Source organism: Styela clava, chromosome 11 (assembly GCF_964204865.1).
Source record: "Styela clava chromosome 11, kaStyClav1.hap1.2, whole genome shotgun sequence".
Lineage (NCBI taxonomy): Eukaryota > Metazoa > Chordata > Ascidiacea > Stolidobranchia > Styelidae > Styela > Styela clava.
The window spans coordinates 11224825-11248693 of NC_135260.1; the positions used below are offsets into that span (position 1 = coordinate 11224825).

The 23869-nt window shown below is 33.8% G+C and overlaps 1 protein-coding gene and 1 long non-coding RNA gene across 3 annotated transcripts; one reads left to right on the forward strand and one right to left on the reverse strand.

Moving 5' to 3' along the window:
* The first annotated feature begins 514 nt into the window (after nucleotides 1–514).
* On the forward strand, nucleotides 515–12601 carry LOC120347635 (sphingomyelin phosphodiesterase 5-like). 2 transcript variants are annotated; one of them, XM_039417682.2, is made up of 10 exons: nucleotides 515–755; nucleotides 5558–5832; nucleotides 5931–6486; nucleotides 7051–7213; nucleotides 7753–7927; nucleotides 8835–8983; nucleotides 9484–9600; nucleotides 10039–10152; nucleotides 10895–11030; nucleotides 11814–12601. In XM_039417682.2, exons 1-10 carry the CDS (start codon nucleotides 695–697, stop codon nucleotides 11898–11900), a joined length of 1833 nt encoding a protein of 610 aa, XP_039273616.2. In that variant the 5' UTR covers nucleotides 515–694; the 3' UTR covers nucleotides 11901–12601. The 2 variants fall into 2 exon arrangements, with proteins under 2 accessions (XP_039273616.2, XP_039273617.2); XM_039417683.2 differs by lacking the exon at nucleotides 515–755 and adding an exon at nucleotides 3430–3656.
* Nucleotides 12602–17176: 4575 nt separating this feature from the next.
* LOC120347696 (uncharacterized) lies at nucleotides 17177–18549 on the reverse strand. Its single transcript, XR_005570126.2, has 5 exons — nucleotides 18464–18549; nucleotides 18266–18336; nucleotides 18008–18060; nucleotides 17540–17664; nucleotides 17177–17314 (listed from the first exon to the last, which is right to left on the reverse strand). It is a non-coding gene; the product is annotated as an uncharacterized LOC120347696 (long non-coding RNA).
* Nucleotides 18550–23869: the final 5320 nt, after the last annotated feature.

A 23869-nucleotide genomic window follows, 5' to 3' on the forward strand; every position in this document is an offset into this window, starting at 1 on the left:
CTGTGTCCAATCAATGTATATAGCGTAAATCTCATTGGTCCAATCCGCGGACGACATGCGCCCATCGGACGACTAACGAACTATGAATCAGCTGTTTATAGTAAAATTTGATCCTTTTTGAATGAATACTGCTCAGATAATTGTGTATCGTCCAATTGTGACGCGTATCACGCCATAATCCAGCGACAAAACATTGTCACGACATTCAAAATAGGGTTACACTTCAATTGGAGAAATAAACTTCTATGTTTTATTACTGCTTCAATCAATATTATTTTTCACATTTGTCATGTTTTACTAAAATTAAACTTTGATTTATGGTGTATGACATGGCATTCAAAGTGTGGCGAAACTGAAATATAAATTGAGGCCATAATGCTTTTGGTCTGAAAATGGCTGATCTAGTCATACAGAAATGTACTTTGTATGCCCAAAATTTAGGAAAGAGGCAACAGAATACCGGTGCCATATAGCTGGCCATTCAATATCTTCACTATGTCTACATTTAATCGTTATTACTCATTATATAATATAATTTCCACGTTTTATAAGCAGAAATAAAAAACATTCTCGCCGCCATCAATGGTGACATTTCATGCGCCATTGAACTCAGCTGATTTGTGAGACGGAGTTTTGCATTCAATCTTAGCAACGGTCACTTTGCATCCTTTTTGGCTATATTTTCGGCAAAATCATGAATTCTACAATGCAGACAATGAAAAGAAGAACTTTGAGAAGAAATAAGGAGGAAGCAGGTAAGCATATGGCTACTTAATTTTACCTAAGAATTACTATCCCTAATCCCTATGCTATAAACATTTCTTTTGTTTAAATTTTTTTATCTCAGTATCTGCCTATTGTTACATCACAATGGGATTTGATCATAATATTTAAACAGGAACAATGATCCTTGAGAAACGGGAGACAATAATTTTTTTCTCCCTTTTAGTTAAGATGATGCCATTCAGAAATTGTGCTAGTCTATGTCTGTATGCTCTTACAGTCTTAAATCAGTACCAGTATAGGTTTAGTCTAACTGCAGAACTGCGTATAGTGGAAAATTACCATACAGTATCAGTGCTGTAGTGATGAAATAGAACAAATGTAGTCTAGATCAAAGGTTATACAGTTAGTCTATACAGCTATAAGCAAACCATTGAATATGTTGATATGATTGTCTCAATGCAGCAATGCAATGTTCATTGAGATTCATATTTTGGGTCTACTGGTCTAGTGTAGTTTCGTACCTCGAGTACTTCTAGTGGAGGTAGCATAATAATTATTGTACATGTCAATCCTAACCTCCATCTGACTGCATCATTCAAAAATTACGTCACAGTGATGTAATAATGCCCTTCAAACGAAACGAACTGTCATTCATCCAAGATGGACAGATGATCACCCGAAATCGAGCAAGCTATATCTCTTGTTTTCTCGTTGCAATGATCCCGATATTGGAGAGATTGTTGCCGTTAGTGAGTTCCTTGTCGTCAGGCAGATGCCATTTTGGGCGTTTCATAGATATACTTTGGCAAGCTCTATGACCTGATTGTTACGTAGTCCAGTAGTCAGGTTGGGTTAGGATTGACATGTGCAAAAATTGTTGGAGCTACACCCACTAGAAGTACAAAATTAAGAAATGATAAAACTTTTGATGATAGTTTTATCATTTCTTAACATTTCTGTTGTTGCGCAGGCTACTTATTAAGCAAAGGAAAATGTGATATATGGTGTACTTCCATCATATTTTTGTATTAATTGCATTACCTTTTATAGGGTACCTTTATAATGAGTAAAACACAACAGGAATTTGAATTCTGAATCGAATATTGCAATACATTCGAAATTAGTTATTTTTGATATAGTAAATTCTTGATTCTAGCAATAAATCAGAATATTTTTTTTGCGAATGTCTTTCATTTGGAAATGTGGAATTATAGACAAAATATTAGTTGACTTCTGATAGAATAGAGCAGGGTTTTCCAAAGTTTTCGGCTTACGCACTCCTGTTGGCGAGTCTTATTTTTATCTGACCCCCATTCTATGTGGTAAAAATGTCTGTGCCTAACCAACGAGAAAGGTTAATTTTTCATTTACAACACAACAACACAAGTAATATTAATGTGTTGGATGAGGTTGCTTTTCACTTTATCAATCGATTCTTGTAGCAATTCGTGACAAGCAAACTCGAAGGTCCGACTCTACGGCAAATCTCGGCCTGCATTTTTTCATTATATTGGTATAATCTGAAATGCTGCTTCACACAGCCAACACAAAGTTATAAAGTTGCAATTGCTCCGCGGACCCCAGTTTGGGAAACCCTGGAATGTTTATCTCAATTATTCTGTATAACCAAATTTAATTTATATAAATTTACAATTATCTTGAAAATTTCCCTTGTGGAACAGACCCACTTGAGAATGTATTTAATATTTCATTTTCGAAATGATTATTTTCGAATATATTCGAAATAATAAATTATCCGGTTTTGGTCGTCCCTGATTAGGTAGGTAGGAAAGGCGATTGAGATTGCAATTAGCAATATATGTAAGTGAAAAATGAGTTGTCTGTGCTAATTTGCATAACTTTTCCATTTTCATTCGACCATCCATTATTTTGGAATATATTCAGAATACTAAATTTTTCATTTTTGGCCGTTCCTGATTAGGTACCATGTTTCCCCGAAAAAAAGAGCTACCCTCTGAATTTTAAAAATAATTTTAACATAAGCCCTCTCCTTGAAATAAGACCTAGTCGATAGCACGAATTTTTTTTTCTTTCACATGTTTTAAATAAATAATAATCTGTGTTTAGCAGTTATTTCAAATAAAACGTGTTATTTATAAGTAAATGGATATGGGCTTTCATATTTTGTTTATTTGAAAATTTCGTAATTGTCCACTTTATAATTGTATTCTTGATAAATGAAAATAGAGGACATCCCCCCCAAACAAGCCTAGTGCTATTTTTCGAAAGAAAATTGAAATAAGACCCTGTCATATTTTCGGGGAAACACGGTAGGTAGCGAAGGCGATTGACGATTTGCAATACATGTAAATGAAAAAGGAGTTGTTGGGCTAATTTGCGAAACCTTTTCCATATTCATTCAAGCATCCTTTAAAAAATTTTTTGGAGTGCTCACAAATTAAAATTAATTATCAATTTTAAAACAAACAACTTTCTCATTAGGTACCACTGTCAAATACAGTTTTGGAGGTTTTCAAAAATCCTCTTTTCTCCCTATGGAATTTGATGTAGATGCTTATCTTCTTATATTTAAATAATTCAAGCCCAAGCATGTTGTAATCTTTTAGAAAGCTGGATGTGTAGAGATGGAGAGTATGTATGTTCATACTGGTTCATGTTTATGAATGTATAAAAAAATTTGGAAATTATCTGTGATGTAGACATGTTTCTTCAATTATTGGTCTGAATTTGTCTTTCAGAGCAATCACAGCGTTTTAGTCATTCATGATTTCATGACTGCAAAATGCAAATTACACTTACTGAAATATTAGTTTAATGATGGAGGAAACGTCAGCTGTTATTTCATCAATTATTTAAACTTTCAATGAGTGACTCGCTATTCCGATTCTGGCGTGATCCTCATTTCGTCAGTTGTGCCAATGGAAAGGGCGCTATATTACCACCGTTTGGTAAGATGTGTTTTTGTACAAAACATAGAATATGATTATTTGGTAATGTTTGCAGGTTGTGAATGTTGTATTATGGTATAACATTCATATAATTGACACGTCTTTATGAGTGTTGACTTTGTGTAAAGTTATATGCTAGGCAAATTACATCGTTTTGCTATTACCGGAAGCTCATCTATTATGTTAGGTATTTTAGAATTCTTTTCTTTTGTTTCTTGCCACAATTGGCAAGCAATAAGATTCTTAGCAAATTTTACTTTATAAAATTTTGATATATTTCATGTTTTGCATTCATGTCCTATTTTACATTTATAAAAATAATTTTGATCATGAGTGTTCATAAAAGATGCATTTTAAATACTATACTAAATACTAATACAATTATCTCAATAGGCTAGGTTTTAAGTTGAAAAATGATTGCCAAAATAGCTACAAGTGCTACATAATAGGCCAAACATTCGTTTTCATTATATATATAGGCACCATTTAAGGCTCAGGCTTAGTTAAGATTAGTTTCATTTCTAAAATTATATTGTATTGGATAAGTATATCATTAGAAATATACATTTTCATTTCATCTTATGTTTTTTGAATTAAATTTTCCCAGTAGACGATGACCCACTACCTAATTGCATTAGACATGTGACTCATTATGATGTCAGGGGAAGTTGGGAAAGCCTTATATAATCAATACTTTTTATCATGCTCAAGTTCTTAAGTGTTATTATCGTCTGCCTAAGCTGTTCTTTTATTTTATTCTTCTCGTTGAATGAGGTTCTTCTCATATTTACTAATATTTTTAGAGAAATGCACATTGTTTATGATTCATTTCCTTGTTTCGTAATCATTGTTCTGTTGAATGATGAAATATTGCAGCGTAGGTCAGATTTGAGTTTTTGTTTAATAAAATTTTGTATGTTCAGTCGATAATAGAAATAAATAGAATCTGCGATTGTATAAAATTTTCTATCAATGTTATTTTATGACAATTTTAAAAATTCTATTATCTAAAAATGCCTTACTAACCAAAATCTGGAACATCCCTTCTGCATCAAGCTAAGTGGTATCATGTTGGTAATGAAATAGAATATGGAGCTAAGTTATGACTAAGATTTGCTTATACTTATTCTATTAAGTGAACTATAAATAACATTTGTCTGAAAGAACAGAAATAGTTCAATTGCATATATAAATACTATTGAAATTCATGAGCATGGTATTATGTAGGCATGTATTCCAAATCGATTTTGAAACTTGAAAGACATCGGCAGTTAAGTTGTTTATTGTATTTTGTTAATGCAGAATTGCTTTAACTCAAAGTCAGGAGACCTTTTTAGGAAAAGAATAGTTACCTCAATACTATTAATGCTACTTATCAAAATTATAAGCCTTCTGAAGTATATATTTGAATTGGAGACTTTCAAAATTAAACTTCTATGGTTAGGGAAATACTATTTAGCCAATAGGAAACATATGATTTAATGTTGTTTATATAAGATATTTTGAGTATTGCTATTTTGAGTTAAATAATTGCAAGTAAGGTTTCCTTCTTTGCTGTATTTATCAACTTCGTCGCATATTTGTGTTTTAGGCCATAATGGTCTTGTGTGTGCATCCCGTCTCCAACATTGTTTTCTGATACTAAGCTTATTTATATTTTACCATTGCGAGACATATAGGAATAAACATACATAGATAGATTTCATAGAATATTTAAATTTATGAGAATGGGTATTTTCCTAACTTAATTAGTTCTGAGCGTTCAAATTCTTCCTAATTTGAATGATTTGCACAATAATATATTACTCACTGATGCAACAAGAAAAAAAATACGGGATTCAACACATTTTTGTTATTATTTCCTCATTACTCATTTTTCATAAATTTTTTCATTTTTTCAGCCAAAGATGAGGATAATACTGGTGATTTGACTGTGGATTACAGGATGGCTGATAATTTTGACCAAAAAGAGATAATATTCAATATTCCACCCGGAAATGCCTATGCAAAGAGTATTCTGCCAATACGAGCATTATACAGATTATCAATCATTTTGACACATTTCTGGTGGTTATGCTTAGATTGTTTGATTGCCTTATTTATTCGTACTACCGAAGAACCCGATGTTATCGACAGAAGGAAAAATATCCTACACAAATTGAGCATCCTTTCAAGGGTTCGTAATCATTTTTAATTACAAAAATATTCAAATTTTTAATTAGTCTAGTCATTGTTTGAAATAAATTATTTAAAACGTTTGAATAAATTTTTCAGGCTCTATTCTTCACTGTGACATTTCTCCTACTCTCACCATTTGCAGTAATTGGATTTCTCATATGGTTACCATTGCAATTATGCCTACCAAGGGCGTATTCGTTCTACTCAGCAGAAGACGCTTACGAAAGGCAGCATTTGTTATTTTCTGATACAACACCTTATAAACAAATGACTACAATGAAAGAGGATTCTAATTCTAATACCAAATCAAATATTAATAAACTGATGTCGAAAGATATTTCAACTACTTCATTTATGAATGTAAAAAAATCATATGTTTTGGTATCAGGGAATGTTTGCCTTATGCCAGAATTTCTTGCTAAACTTAACAATGTCAGTAATTCCGTAAAAAGAGCAGAAAAAATTTCGAATCTGCTGTGTGGAAATCAAATACCTTCAAATAGTCATAAAGCGCAGAATTACATTGTGCAAAACGCAAATGATGGAAAATTATTGGACACTGAAATGCTTGTGAAAACTGCAAGTGAAACCTCTGTCACGGCAAGCAGTTTTGGAAGTAGATTTGAGAATGAAAGTTGTTTGGAAGATGAAGGTAATTTACATATTTATAAGAGCAACTGTTGTTGTTAGCACATTGTGGTAAGCACCTCTGAATATCCTTCGCGGATTTGCAGGTCATGGACTGCTATCTAGACAAGGGCTTATGCCTATGCTGTATCGTGTGATTAAGCTGTCGTACCCTCCTCATTCTTATCAGAGATAAATATGAAAAAATTCTATTTTTATCTCATCTACTGGTATGTTTTATGAGCGTAACAAGAAGGCAAATTTTAATGGAGAATACATACAATTAGCACCAGGCAATAACACTATCTTTTCCTAGTAAAGTTTTAAATAAATTGTCATCTTCATGTGCACCAAAATTCTCAATAAGCTTGTATGTTACTAAAAACTATTTGGGGCTCAGATCATCCAAGCTGGGGTGATGTTTATTTTTCATAACACTGTCGGGGAAGAAACTTGGAACAAAAAAGTAGTTTGTTGCATGAGTCTGCAATGTAACATACAATACACATATAGTATACAATCGAAAATACATAATATTCTTCTGATAAGCAACTTTATCAAAGTTAATAACTTTCGTTTTTATGCTCAGTTATTTCATTGGACTCAACCAGTGAAGCCTCTATTCAATGGAGTGTGTCAAGTAAAGAACGAGCTGTTTCTGAAAGTTTTCCAAAATTTTGTGATTTTCTATGTTTGCAAGAAATTTTTGACAGAAGAGCTGCTGATGTATTACTAAATGGACTTCGTAGCAAGTAAGCGTAGGTTTCTGTTGCTTTTAAAGGTCTTGTATCTGTTGGATTTGAGGTAAGGTTTGAGATCTCTTGATCTTGAAAGAGAAACATTTCCTCTGTATTGAGTATTTGATATGGGAATTTACCCCAGAATCCGAACTATGAGCCAATTAAAAAAAGACAGCTCCGACTGGTGGAGTATTAAATTGGAGTTATCAAATTTGACTTTGACTCCAGTCTGAACTCTGAGAGAAACCTTGGCATATGCAAAACTTTTTGATTACTTGTTGAGAATGCTTATTAAACTTAATTACCGGTAATGCTCTGAGTTTCTATCGGAAATTTGGACTTAGATTTTCACCATTATTAAAAGGCTGAAGCTCCAGCTTCAGGATTTTGATCTTGACTCTGGGAAGTTTAAGAATACAACTCCTTCCAAAGCCCTGCTGCACCTGTATACCTTTCTTTTTTTAAATTTTTGTTTAAAGTCTTTTTAAAAGAGTTATCTAAAAACCCCTTTTTAAAATCTGATTTTCCTGTATTTTTGCATCTTGTTTCAGATACCCTTATATATTATATGATGTTGTCTGGCCAATACACCATCGCCGAATCAGTCTATTGAACAGTGGTTTATGCATTGCAAGTAAATATCCATTTCTAGATGTAAAGTTCAAGGCATTTCCTGATGGATTCAGAGAAGACAAATTTGCTTGCAAAGGACTCTTAATGACAAAGGTATCAATATTAAAAGTAACTAGTCTTTATTGAAAGTAACAATATTTATAGCAAAAAGCAATGTTCAAATAATTATATTGACACAAACGTTTGTTACTTAAATGCCAGAACTATCAGAATAGTATCGAATGTCATAATTATGAAGTTGTGCGCATGAATTATAAAAACAAGCATCATTATGAGGCCCAGCACAATTCAAGAAAATTTGAAGAAAAATAATAGTCTTCCTGCAATTTTTCCATCTTTAAGTACCAAATCTTTGATATCTATAGCTGGCATGGGCAAACTACGGCTCGCGGGCCAGATCCCGCCCGCTGGATAATTCAATTTGGCCCACTTGATGCTGCCACAACCAAACTGAAACCAAATTTTGATGTTTCAGCTAAAAATAGGTCAAGGTATTTGTTGAGATTGCGATTAAATTTAGTTTTGGCACGAGACTTATTGTTTTCCACTTTTGCTTTTGTAACACTGAATATTGTTCATTAAATTTACCGTAACTTTTCACGTCACATATGGCCCGCCAGTGTAGGTGGGCAAAATTTTTGGCCCCTGATCCAAAAACTCATTTTTTTTTCACAACAACAATCTAATTCATTAGTCCACTTAACATCCAAAAACTAATGTTTTATGAATTTTTCACTCTAAAATAGCTGAGTTAACAATGGGAAAGATGTTATAGCTTGTTCAGTTGTGGGTTTAAGTTCTCACTTCGGACCTCACCTCATTGTAATACAATATCGGTAGAAATTAAATTTATGATATTCGCAGTCTGTACCTTTGGGTTGTGTTCTGTAGTCTTTGTATTTGATTCTGTCACTACTATATTACCAAAATATGACATAGTGCTGCCTTTATAAATAGTTCTTAAAAATCAAGCATTTGTAAATAAGTTGTTTCATTTCAGGTTTATCTGGGAGAATCTGATGATGGAAAACCACTCGTTGGATATCTTTCCACAACACATTTACAAGCAATAACCCACACTAAAGCATCTCAAGTTCGATGTAGACAACTTAATTTAATACAAGCATGGCTGGATGATTTTAAAAATAGGTGAGATTGAAATCATGAAATTATCTACTTTTATAAATAGTAATTTGTTTTTTCTGTGAGTCTTCAAAAAATTTTTGAATTAAATTTTGAATTAAAGATTGGTGCTTTTTACAAGAAATTTAAGATGAGTGAAAGATGAATTGTATATATAAAATAAGATTTGTAAAAAAAAATGTAGTTTATTTATTTGTATGGATCCCCTGATTGCAGAGAAGAAATTCTGAATCTCAAATATATTTTGGATCTGTGTGATGTAGTACTTTTTTTCTGATTCGAAATACGAATCACTATTTTTTCTCTTCTATAATCCTGAGTTGCAAAACTGCAGTATGTTGTGAATTTTTAAGTTTTTTCAAAAAAAAAAAAAGCATTGTGTCGTACTTATACACGAAAGCCTGAAATGGGCTGACCTAACCAGTGGGGTTGAATTACAATCAAAGTAGTTACAGGAACCCCTCACAACCTCAGTAATAATGTTGTAATTTCAAAATCTTTTTCAGTACAAAGAACAAGCACCATACTGTGATGTTTGATATTGTTTGCGGAGATTTTAATTTTGATCAAGAATCACACTTTGAAGAAGATGAAAGAAAATGTGAATTTAGAAGAATTTATCGGTAATTAGAGTTGTAACTTGCTTTTGGGTCAGGGAGGGATCAAATTATTCAGCATACCAAGCATATGAAAAATGAAGAAATTAAATGTACATAATTGCCTTGAAATTACATTGAATGTATTCATACCGAAATATTGTTTTTCATACATTTCTCTCATGTAACCATTAATCATGAATAAACACAGGACAGGGCTGGTCATATGAACTGTTGGAGCTATGAGTTAATGTCCGATCATTATTGCACCTTGAATGTCAGTACATACTGTTAAATGTGAAACTGAAGGTGTAATGCAGGCAGGTCAACTTTAAAAATATTTTATTCTGTTACCGCAAAGCATTAAGTTTCTGTTGAATCACTCATATGATATGGTCATACAACTTACCACCATTATGAATCCTAGTAGTCTAGTAGTTGCATTTTTAACACCTGTCAATACAGAGATCCTTGCATGAATGAGATGACAGGACAACAACATAACTGGGTTATAGGAACAGAATTACTACCAGAGTGTATACATGATCAAGCTGTAAATTCGTCGAAAGGTTTGCAAAGGTAACATCATTTTAGGAGTATTTAAGTATTTATTATATTACTGTTCTAATGAACCTTCTGCATGGCAATAGGGTCACTTAGTATAAAATCTAGGTCAATCTGGGTCTGCATCTGCTGGGTAATGGTTGCATAAGATAATATATTAAATTTGGTGCACATAAGTCTGTTGCACAATAGAATTTATTAATAATTTTTATGAAATAAGCAATATATCTGACAAGGTAATGAACAATTTTTAATCACTCTTCAACTTTTTTTTTGACTGATTAATATTAACAATGTTTGTACAAATTGGAATCTGTGGTGCTGCCGTGACTGTGAGTTGAGTCTAGTCATGGCGCCAGAGTTTTGATTCAAATTCGACTCGCAGGTCGTTCTAAAATTTTTGTCCTTAATTCAAGTCACATTGACTTCCGATCTCTAATCAAACCAATGTTATTTGGAATAAACTGGAATTCAATCATATATTAGACAACATTTAGATCGGTGGTATCATAACAACATTTTAGGACTTATTTCTAGTCAATGAATTTTTCATTCTTTTAAACATTTAAAGCAACATTAATTGGCTTGATACCACTAGTTTTATTTTTTCATTTCAATGGATTTCACAAAATTTCAGAGCTTCAGGGATGTCTTCTAGGCACATTGAAAACCGGGACTCGAGCCGAACCAATGGCTAGGGTTTCTCCGACAATGATACTATGGGCTAATTTTTTCAACATCCGTTGTTTTTGTTCAGGATGTTGATATCAGAGTTGGAACGACCTCGTTATGTAGCTTCTACTTTGCCTGCAAACTGTGCAATGACTAAAATGTCGGATGGTCGAAGAAGGATAGATTATATTCTATATAAGCCTTGTGGTAACAAGAAAATGGTATGTTTATTTTATTTTAACAATGGTGTATTAGTTTGACCGACATTTGCAGTCATGAGCGTTGACAAGAAAAATGGTGTCTATACATGTTTTGGCACTTATATAATAGCTTCCAATTTCATGGTCATGAAGTAGTAAACACGAGTCTCTTAGGCAATGGTTCCCAACCTTTTCATTAAAATCCCTCCTTTGCGTATTTTGAATATCCTTATTCCTCCCTTACTATGCATAAAAACTCTGTTTCGAGTATTTGTTCAATCTCTAATGGATTCCGAGATAAATAGTTTGTGATATATCCATAAATACCTCTTACTATACTACTAAATGACCAAACAATGTTTTTGAAACACTAAATATAAAGTGATATTTTCTCCCAAAGAACATCAAAAATCCTTTCTGGGGAGTAATTCCCACTCTGTTAGGAAACTTTGCCCTAATTTTTTAGGTCAGTTCTTTATTTGGTCATTTGGATGGCTTGACCGAACTATGTGGGTGCCATAGAAAATAGGTTAAAGATCGCATTTGAAACTTCATGGGCAAAATCTACCCCACGGTGTAATTACACATGTCAAACCTAATAAATTTCTATTCTTTCAAAAAAAGCTTCTTGCGTTTCATTGAATACTTATACAGAGCCCTGTTCAGAGTGACCATGTGCAAACAGGAGGTTCCAGTTTAACATCTTACATGATAAATGTTTACTATATTTAAAAATTGAGGTGTAAAATATAATAAAACTAATGATATAACTTATTCATTCCGGTTTTCATTACTTTTCTATAGGTTATTAAAGATTTCAAGTTTATCACTGGTTTTGCTACGCTTACTGATCACATTCCATTGAGTATGACTTTTTCTGTTGATGATTGATGGCCGACTAATATGCTGCTGGGTTTTATCATATTGGAATGGCCTAGGAGGAGAAACCATTAGGTTTTTTTTTCCAAATATGATTAGGGCAATATTTTTGGCAAATGAACTCATGGTAATTACTTAAAATACTTGTTAAGATTACTGGTTTATAAATCTCCATAACTGTATGGCTATCTATTTTAATGATCTTCTCTGATAGTAAAAATTAATTTGTTTGTGCCAAATTTCATTCACTCCATCGAAGTGTAAAAAGTATAGTATGTTCAATGGTCTACTGTAGCTACGTATGAATGGCAGTCTATATGAAACTGTGTACAAGCGGAGGGCAACAAAAGTTCTAACAACTAAATCTTAATTCTGTTGATAAATTTAATCTTGCCGAAATCATTTTGAAGCAAATAAGTTTATATGAGATTTTTTATACTTCATCTTGGGAGGGAGGATGAAACCTGATGGCAACAATATGCTTCTTCTGAGGTAGTGTCCTAACTTCCATATGCCACTGTCGTCATTTGGTAAAAAAGCTTTAAAAATGTCCAACTTTATACAAGGTAATTAATATCCTTCACGGCAATAAGTTTAAACGGTACAAATTTTTGTATTACTCTCATTACTGCAGTTTGATTCTCATTAATTTATTTTTTCTATATATTTTAAACATTTACAGATATATTAATATGATTATAGTCTGACTGGCAGATTGGTTCATGTAATTCAAGCTCTGATGCCCCCAGCTCAATAGGATAGTGTTAACGAGCATTTGAAGCTGCCATTTCCTGGTACACTGAAATACATCGAGTTCGGTTTTATTTGGAAATAGGAATTATGTTTTAGACGCGTCGGCTAGCTGGAAATGAAATTTGGGTTTGAGCTCAACTTTTTCATTAATGGATGCTCTGTTGTCAGGGACGAAAGCGATTCTGGACTTGATTGTTTTTTCATTAAAATGGCATTTGGTCCATCTGTCACTAGGTGTGTGTAATGAATTGAAAAGTTCGGTAGGGATATTGACAATTCTCTGGGACAATCGGCTTATTTCGTCTAGTAAGTGAACAATATCCGTTTTTTGTACCTTAGGTTCAAACGTTTGTCCCATAGTGGAGGGAACAATAAAACAGCTCAATTATTTTGTCGGCTACCTGTTCATGTTCCGGCACTGGTGTATCAAAAATGCTTTGCCCCATTTTTTAGCATATTTACTACACTTGTCACACTATTCCGAGTCGGGCAGATATAAAGGGTATTCGTGAGGCCCTATTTTAAATCTGTAGAACAACTTTATGTGGTTCGTGTAACCAATGGTAGGTGTAGGAAGATTTATTATTTGGAAGCTTGTGGACCCTCAACGCCGCGGCATCAGACCTATTCTCTCCCGCCCGACTCGAAGATAAAGCAACGAAGCGCTTGACTATTTATATATATACTATAGTTTCGATGTGACACTACGATGCACGATTCGGAGTGTACATATATGAATCCGCTTGCTACTTGTCTTCCCACGAATACGTGACTGTCATGAAATTGGTCCACGCCCATTTGCATAGAAACCGAACTGCTCGATTTCATCAAATAAAAATTGTTTTATATCCCACGGCACATTGTTGGGTCATTTCGCGAAGACTGGGAAATAGGTGATTCTGGTCTGCATAATGTAGGAACGGGGGTAGGATTTTACAAAATTGTAAAGAGGAGTGTGGCAGGAGAAACAGTAACTTGAATTACCGCGTGTGGGAGGAGGACAACTCCTGACCGTTTGCTGTTTTAAAACGAAGTGCAAAAATCTATCATCGAACTTTTATTAACTCCTTTTAATTAATCTTCGACGTTCAAATTTGTATTGACTGGGAGTGGCATCAAAATATTCGCTTTAACTTTATTGTGTAGTCTTGTTCGTCCTGAAATAATTATAAGGATATATATGTTAGTATTCGAAAGCGCAGCTCACATAATTGGGAGGTATACCGGCATAAATGGGAGAGAGGTCCGTAGAGGAAAAATATATTATGAATAATCAAAATATATCGTTTATTTTTTTATGTGCAATTTGAAACCCAGCACATGGACGATATGGGTAAATGAAATGATACCACCCTGACGAGGTTGCTTGGTACATGGCTGTGGGGAGATCCATCAGATGAAACAAAGGAATACTCTGAATTGAATATGAACGCGTACTTGGAAATGTTCGCTGATGATAATATCAATGCTTACAGTCTTTAAACCAATAATTTTCACTGGATGAAAAAGTACCATTCCTGATTCTAGTGACGAATAAAGAGTCTATAAAACTCTTCATCCAGATTGGAGATAGTCTAGAGCGAAAATGTGTAACTTTTCGTGTCCAAAACTTCGCCTATATTGGCTACTACAGTATAGTTACATATATATATATATGGCTGAAGTGGCGAGTTTGGTGTATGGATATGAGTCCATCAGTGAACAATTCAGCGTTTTTTCATCATTTTTACATCATTCTCTTCTTCAGGTAGCATTTCTGGCATATCCTCCTGTTTGTCCAAGTAGCTGGAGAGTACTTCATCCAGCATATTGTGCAATTCATCTGAAATTCAATTTACCCTTGCTTTCAATGATAAATATTTTATTGGATTTATGATTGTGTATTATATAAAATATCTTCAAATAATTGGATTTCCAGACGCAATTTTCCACCCCATTGAAATAGCTTCATATTTGGACACGGAGTGGACATATAGATCGTTTTGCTATCTTGTTGTTGTTGTTAGAATTATTACTTATCGATTTTAATGGGTAATTACTTATTGATTTTAATCGGTAAGTATGTTGATAGGTATTTGTTAGTCTGTTAGATGCACTCGATATCTCACGTAATCGGACACGTTTAGTGGCCATAACGATCGTTTCAAAATTTTGTTGTTATTATTATTTTCTTTCGTCATTATCATTAAAAAATCGCTTTTCCCTTCGAATACTGGACCAATTGCTTTGCAAGATTGATTTTTTTGCCAGAAGGCTATTACTTTCATTTATTCCTAAATTTTCTATGAATCTTATGAGATCTAATATTTCATCCAAAATTGCGCTGTATTAATTTTTAATTTTGGGAACACGGTTTTTAATCCGCCAAGCGTGACGGCTGACTGTGAAAATTCTTGCGACTGAAAACCCGGAACTTTTTGAGGGTACGGTACCGGTAACGTCAAAGGTAAACCCTGCTTTGCTCTAGTCCACGTGTACATATATTTGAGCGTTGCTCTCTTGTTAATTAATTAGTGATGGTACCGAAGGTGTCACTATGGAGTAAAAGCGCTGTTTTGAGGATCCCCTAACTTTCGATCGATAAGTCTTCGGTCTCTGATCGATATTCTCGTTTTCTTGTTGTTGTTGTTATTATGAAAAAAATACTTTTTCTTTAATTACTAAACCAATTGCTTTTAAATTTTCAGAGGATAACGATCGTATTTGTCGCCAGAAGGCTATTACTTTTGTTTATTCAAAAAACTTCTGTGGGCTTTAGGGGTTTCGTTTTTTTATTTGTGCGATGACGTCATCAAAACTAAAATTATTGCGGACCTTGCGGAGATTGGCTTCTGTCTTGTTTTCAAGCGAACAGGGTAACTGCGGTACCGATAGTCTACTGTAAAAGATTGGATACCCGTGCTATTTCGTGTTGAGTTTCGTGTCCAAATATTCGGACATTCCACATCCACGTCAGATGTGCAGTATTATGACAATAAAATAATTTTTAGGACCATCTAATTAATTTGTCATAGTTTAAAAGTTACGATATATATTTGGTAATTTTGTCGTTAAAAAGGCAAATCACTATAAACTATTGAACCTACCGACAAGAAGAGCTCCATCGCCTCTATATCCACGGCGATATTCATGATGATATCTGGGCCTGTAAATTGTAAGATCGCGGACGTGGGGCCTGTAGTATCTATAAAATAGACTTAGAATAATTAATTCTTTGAACTCAAGTTCCCAGAACGACGCTACTCTGTCACCCTGAACTCCGTAATATTCGTAATATATATTCGTTATTTAAAATCAATGTAACTTTTAAACCATTCTATATCGGGTGGTCTGAAATATCTCACGTGGAAGCTTTTCTAGACTTCTGTTCATAACTGGTATCGTTTATACGAGAAATTTGAATAAGATGTGTAAGCTTATATAGAGGGCTGTTATTTTTATTTATTTCAAAATTTTCTGTGTTCTCTACTAAGGATTTCTTTCATTGTGTGTGCAAAATTAAAAATTGCGGTTCCGCTTTCGAGATCTGGTGGTCAGGTTGCGGTACCGGTAATCTATTGTGGCAAATTGCATGACCGTACTACTTCCTTTTGGCTTTTGTATCCATATAATTGAGCATCGCTATCTTGTTTGAATTGTCATATTTTCTTTTTTAAGATTAATCGAGCAGAGTTTTTCAAGTTTAGACAAAATTATTTATCCGACGGTATTTAATTTTCCAACTTTTTAAATGGTAAATATTTGCGACAAGAATGATTGAAAAATCTGTTTCATAAAATTTTAAACCGGTTATATTCTCGATAGTTCTAATCCAATAATTCAGAATTGGATGTCGAGGCCCCACAAGGCCTCCACTCTTCAGCCTACCTTTTCTGATGCTATTTCTGGCACTGTATATATGTATAATCGTAAATATATACTACTATATGTATAATCAATGATGAGAATTGGTATGATATCATAACATTTAGAATTTTATTGATTTTACTTTAGGAAAAATATCGCAGTAAACGATCGCCCTGTTACTACCGCTGAGTTTCGTTTCCAATTCTCCAGAAGGGCTTTGGAAGCGACCCTAAATATATTATGCAGTTATGTGAGTACTAACGTACCAATGAGATCATTGGACCAAGTCACCCCTCTTCCTAACTTAAAAAGCATTATGTCGTCACATTCCATTTACACTATGACATTGGAGCCTCCAAATTCTTAACTCTGTTTCTGAGTCAAGTTTTCAATAGTGTTGGCAAACGTCAATAATATTACCGTGTGCCCCGAACATTGTTACAAACAACGCACTGTGCCGGCAGTCAACTATATGACTGAAAGAGCCTAATCTTGACATTAGCTTGGCTTTGAATTGTCACACAGATCACCAGATAGCGACCTCAAGAGATTTGACAGTTATTTAATATTTGAAAGCGCCCTCAAAGAGATTCTGGGTGCACCTCTGGAGGTGGGGGTCATGTGTTTGAGTCTTTAGAGTATGGGCTGATCTTCATCTTACATTCAAACATACAAACAAATACACGTCATAACTATCACCGAATTTATTTCATTGATTCTGTAGGCCTACGTAAATTTAGAGTTACATTTTTCTGAAGATTATACGTTTAGTAAATAATAATAATAAAAAGCATCGTCGTGGTCTTTAGTAGGAAGCCGTGTCCGTCCTGAAATATGGAACGTAAAAGCGTGAGAATTGTTTATAATGATGCAACAGTGTGAGGCGGTCACAACTAAGTAAAGTAAATATAAGTATCCAAGTAAATGATTGTTAGCACTAATCATAGATAATAGTAGAATGGTCTCTATTGAACAAAACATTCAACCCACCTTCACCACAAAATTCTATAATTAAACATGTCTCTACCAATGAAATATTTATTCAAACTTACAACATTGTCAGGGTGTGGTCTGGTACGAAATCATTTTGAGACGTCCTCCTGCTCTATAGCAGAATTGTCTTCTTGCATTTGAGAGAAGCTAGAAATCAAATCATCCAGCATCTGGTGCATGTTTTCTGTGTAGGTCAAATGAAATTATTAGGGAGTAAAACCTTAAAGGTAGCAACTTTGAGAAAGCCCATTGTAATACCGATCCACAAAGGAAATATACAATTAGACGATGTTCTGTCAATTAGCAGAGACCGAAAGGTAGGGCGATGCGATTATCAATGTTCTGGTTCATATAAAACAGGGTGAAGGGTTTAATTAGAGCAAAAATACTGTTCGACCGACTATTCTATTTTTTTCTTCCCACGAGTTCGCATAATAAGCGTTTGCATATCTTGGGTTACACAATTGTTTGAAAACGGAAAGTAGGTAGAACAGAGTAACGTGCGATTGCTGATATTTTCAACTTACCACCAGCTGCCGTATCTCTGTATCCCTGATAATATCCATAACGACGACGTCTCCTGAAATATAATATATAAGAATACACATAAAATTATATGGTATGAGGTTGGTGTTGAAAAACGTTATCATGAAAATATGGCTATGTAAAAGATATAGTAGACTTTTTATCAAAAATACCGGCACTCTACAAATTGGCTCACAGCAGTGATCATGCCGTAATAATATATACATGAACAGATTCATAAAAAAAAACCGCCACTGTACTTGTAACTGCAGTCGCTGCCCACAACCAGCATTGCTGCAACCAACAAGACGAATACAACTTTGGCGTCCATCTGAAACAAGTATCGTTATAAAAATTATTAGATGAAGTTTAGTTGCAACCTTAAACTGTAAATCACACACATAAAATAGTAATGATGTTTTTTCAATTGCTTTAAACCAAAATTCACAAATACTTACTTTTGATTTTCTTTCAACTTGAAGGTGAACTTCACTTGAGAATGACAAGCATTCTGTCGGAACCCGTTTTTATAGAAAAATCGTGCTTCCGAGTGACAACAGATCCGTTCCAAAATCCAAGTTAGAAATTGTTTTCAAAACACGATACAAAGTTTACTAAACACTAAAGTATAAACCACGTAGTTTATGTCTAGCCAATCCCAGAGCAGCAGTGCCTTATCACCATTTAAAAAACAAGAGAGCTATGCTCAAATATATGGACACGTAAAGTCACATAATTTTGATGATGTCATAGCGAAAAAAAAAGTAATAGCCTTCTGGAGGAAATTTTTATCTTTAACCACTGAAAATTTCAAAGCAATTGGTCCTGTATTCGAACAGAAAAGCGATTTCTTCAAAACGTATTGACGGAGACAAATGATAATAACAATAACAACAAAATTTTGAAACGATCGTTATGTCCACTACGTGTCCAATAATAATAATATTAGTATTTGTAAAGTAATATATTCATTCTACTTATACTTTGTAAAATATGCAGTTGATCATCTAAAACTGATATACCAATACAGTACTTGAGACTACAACAGTACTTACACTACTTAATTTTTAGTGATATCCATTTATTATATTCATTGTCTTGACATTTGCAACGTGATCAATTTCGCTCAGTCATTAACTATAGTTTTGTCGAAATTTAAGATTGAAATAAACGATAGTGCATTAAATATTCATGTGTAAAAGTACAATTTAATATTGGTGCTATGACTCAATGGGTAATTAGTAGAAAAAAAAAATCATTATGCGTTAGTTGATAAGTTGTGCGAATTGAATAAGTTCCGAATGATCAATTGAAGTTTTAGTGAAATTTAAAACAGCAGACATATACTAAACTTCTTGAATAATCTTCACGCCAATGAAAATGAAATATAGCAATGTCATTTTACTGGCTTGAGAATTAAGTCGCAGTTCCTCACCTGCGTTGTGTAAAGCTAAATTGATTATTTATTTTGCAATTTGAAAGGTTTGCTGAATAATTTTGCATTATAGGCAGGGCTGTCATCGATATTGACCCCAAAATAAGGTCATCAGGGAAACACAAGATATACCAATAAGATACCAAAGAACTGAATGTAATAAACAAAACGTATTCATGCCAGTGCGACCCGTGTCTAATCATACTTTGCACTAGAAAGAACTGATCCGGCAGTTCTTTTTTCTTAGAAACAATCTGTTCCATCTCACTTTAAAGTTGTTTTTCGATTCAAGTTACACGAACTGATATTTACTATTGCGATATGACAAATTTCCCGTTAAATTTAGACAATGGTATATTCCTCATCAAATTCATCACAAAAGCTTCACTGTTTACAGTAAACAAGTTGCATCATCCTCATCAAAGAAGTAATTAGCGCTAGCGAGGAAATTAACTAGTGAACTTCAATATTACGCAAAATTAACACTCAGACAGACTCAAAATTTGACAGAGTGCCACAATGGATTGCATTGCCATGGCCGACTGCTACTTAGTAATCATCTAACAGAGGGAATTTCAATTAAAAATAAATTTCATCCCGCCGATGAAAAAAATTCCGGTTTGTCGCTTTCGTCATTGTGCACTATCACTAAATGAAATTCATATTTTAATAAAGAACGGTGGAAAAAGTTTTCCTCGACGAATAACATAAAAGATATTAGATAATGTCTTGTGTGATAACAAGAAAGCCCAGATGAACGAAAATTTAAATTATTCTGTTTTTAATTGTCTTAAATACCATCGAAACGGTTTTATATCGTCAGATAGGAAATTGTGAATTTTGGATTGGTTGTTATATGAGATATTCAAATGTTACACGTATAGAAAATAAATTAAAACAAATTCATAAATATAAAACTAGTGTGTATGTATTTGCGTATATAATATGTACAGATTTTATTTACAATTAGAGAGCAAAAAGGAGATTATCCTGACAAATTAACCAATTAACCTAATATAATTCTTTTGACAACTCTGAGCTATGAGCGGCGAATTTCCTCAGAATGCATTTTGTATGGATCGTTCTATCGTTCTGTAAAATTAAGATTTTGGAGATGATTGTAGTTTTGAAAAAAAAAATTGCTTTTATTCATAACTAAAGTACTAATCTATTTTAAATTTTTAACCGCTAAAAAGATGCTATTTTTATTTTATTTCATCAAATTGTGTCTTGTGAAAATTTTATCTTAATTCACGGGAATGCTTTTTCAATAAATATATATGAAAACACTTTATTTAAGTCACGCTAATTCACCGATTCAACCAACTCGGAAACGGGGTTTCACGGTACCGGCGCTGATGCGCGATTTTCGTTTCCATAAATTCGAGCATCGTCTCCTCGTTTTTAGCCAGTTCGCATCAATGAATTTCATATAAATAACGATCAAATCTATCCACATGATAAACATAATTTAATCATTCTTTTGCATTTTAGTGGATTATTGGTGACATTTCAACAAAAAAAGATTCTAACGGATGAAATGATCATTTGCGATTTGATTTTAGATCAATATAATATTCATTCCAGACGAAGGGGTAATACAAAGCATTTGAAGAAACAGTGAAAATACAAATTTTTGAGCGTAATTAATTTAACTCGCATTGTGAAGTACAATGATTCCACTTAGTAATAGACTAATTAAACAAAGTTTTCTGTTCGAATCCTAATTGCCTTGCAGACGACAAAACATATTGCGCATATGTAAATGCGTATAATACAAAATTACGCGAAAATGTTGAGCACATCATTTTACTAGAGAGGGGAAACCGCGGAGATCAACTCTGGTTATAAAGCAGTGACAACCTTCTAGCGACTTCTTCGATCTTTAAGAACTGAAAATTCTAAATTGACTGATCCTATATAGTTCTGGAATAGAATAATTTTTCACAACTACATAATACCACCACCAAAGAGAATTTTCTAAGCAATCGACACTCCATACACACGAATAACAATTAAACATACACGAGAAATTCGTTTTAAAAACGCCAAGTCTAGGTTTACTTACTAGTCCAAGTTTTCCCATTAGTCATTTCAGTTTATAAACTTAAGACAATTAAAAACAAAATAACTTAAATTTTCGTTCATCTGGGCTTTCTTGTTTTCACTCAAGACATTATCTAATATATTTTATGTTATTCGACAAGGAAAGTTTTCCCACCGTTCATTATTAAAGTATGAATTTAATTTTTTTGTTTATCTGGGCTTGCTCGTTATCACACAAGAGAATATTTGCTACTTTTTATGTATTTCAACACAGAATTTTTTTTTTCATCTTTCATTATTAAAAATTTATTCTTGATTGGAATTCTCTCTGTTAAATGATTACTAACTAGCACTCGGCCATGCCAGTGCGATCCATTGTGGCACTCCGTCAATTTTTTTCTTTTTTACGGTATGATTGTTAATTTTGCTCTTTTGCTTTCCTAGCGCTCGCGGTAATCACTTCTTTAATGAGGATGATGCAACTTGTTTACTGTATACAGTGAAGCTTTTGTGATGAATTTGATGAGGAATATACCATTGTCTAAATTCAACGGGAAGTTGGCCATATCGCAATAGTAAATACTTGCAACATCACGATATTCCCATCTTCCTCTCTTGTGATAAACAAAAACAAGCTATTATATTTTATCCTTTTCTGTCAAGTGCTTATTATTGAAAAAATGTAATTATTAATTATTAAAAATTATTATTGTAAAAAAATGGTCCGGGTAAAATTGTGACCAATATCTTAAAATAGTGTCTCGGGGTAAGCTAAGTTTCAAAATGAAACGTAGCATATCACTACAAACCAGTAAATAGTGGCATGTAGGTAAGATCTGGAAAAAAAACGTTCCAATTTAAGCTGTACTCTACGATAGCGTGATGTATTGAATTGTATCCGCACTTAATGGGAGTTCGAATTTTCTGTCCTTTTCCAATTTATAGAAGTAGTGGAATATACTGCACCAGTAAAGACAATCGTTTGAAATATAATAGCCCGAGAGAATTGATGCATTCATTAACCACTTCCATTTGAAATGGTAGTTGTTCGCCAACTTATAATGAGAGTATTCATCACTATGGCCATCTCTTCACCTTTCTCTCATATAAAATAACTATGAAATCTTATCCAATATATAGAGTAGGGATGGGCAACATTAGGCAGTCGGGCCGCGGCGCGATTTTGACCGGCCCGCTGACTGTATCCAACCACACTCTGTAATGTGGTCCGACGCATCATTCCTGAAAGTTGCAGATTGCGCTACTCTCACCGCACTGTTAGTGCGAGCTGGTGAAAAAAACAATTGCGTTAGCACACTCGTTAAACAAACAATATAAGGTCAAAGTAGAGAGCGTTGTAAACATTCATGTAATAATTCGGCCCACTGAGGACTTCATTTTCCCACATCTGGCCCACCTACCAGAAAAATTGCCCACTTCTGGTATAGAGTATAATAATACTCAACTAATACTCTAGTTCGGGAGCGGGCAAGGTTTTTGGGTCAGTGGTCAAGAATGTTGCCACTTGGACTGGCGGGCCATGTAAGTGTGACGTAAAAAGATACATTTTATGAACAATATTAACAGTGTTATCAAAGTAAATGCAATGAGCCTCGTGCCAAAACTAAATTTAATCGCAATCTCAACAAATTGAGCAATTTTTCAGCTGAAACATCAAAATTTCGTTCTAGTTGGATTGTGGCAGCATCAGGCGGGCCAGATTGAACTACTTCAACGGGCCGTATTTGGCCAGCGGACTGTAGTTTGCCCATGTCAGCTCTAGTTAGTGAATATTTCCGTTTCGATCCTCATGTTTGTCATCTTGGTCACCCATGAAATAAATGAGTAATACTCTTTGTAAAGGAATAAACACGATATGAGCCCAACTACATTAGTTGCAAAATTTCTTCAACTCTCTCTTTGGGTGAGCAAACACGTACTACTTCTTTTATCAATACCTTTACATCTAAAATATGTACGTTTCAAATCTTACTTGAGGTTTCGTTTGCTCAACCCGATTATATAATCAATTTTACATAATTTATTTTTATCAAATATATTATCGTCCATTATGCTGATTATGGAGTCGAAATAAACTTATAATTTGCGTCCAACAAACTGCCCGGCAGATGTGGCAGACGCGTCGTGCTAAGCGTTAGGAATACGCTCGCCATCGGATCTCGGCGTTTGCAGCGGTCTTTATTGGTACATTGGAATACAGATCGAGCTCGGTTTGATGTAAAAAGCGAAATATAAATTTTGTTTTAGACGCGTCTAGCCGGAAATAAAATTTGTGTTTATTGAGTTCAACTTTTTGATCAATGGATGCTCGGTTGTCACGGGCGAAAGCGATTTTTGACCTTATCGTCATCTCCTTAACCTG

Excerpts from the sequence above, each read along its gene's own strand:
- LOC120347635 (XM_039417683.2), top strand. The coding sequence starts at position 3,572 with ATGAGTGACTCGCTATTCCGATTCTGGCGTGATCCTCATTTCGTCAGT. Across the intron at positions 6,487-7,050 it reads AAGTTGTTTGGAAGATGAAG|TTATTTCATTGGACTCAACC; the intron begins GTAATTTACATA and ends TTTTATGCTCAG. Across the intron at positions 10,153-10,894 it reads TCGTCGAAAGGTTTGCAAAG|GATGTTGATATCAGAGTTGG; the intron begins GTAACATCATTT and ends GTTTTTGTTCAG.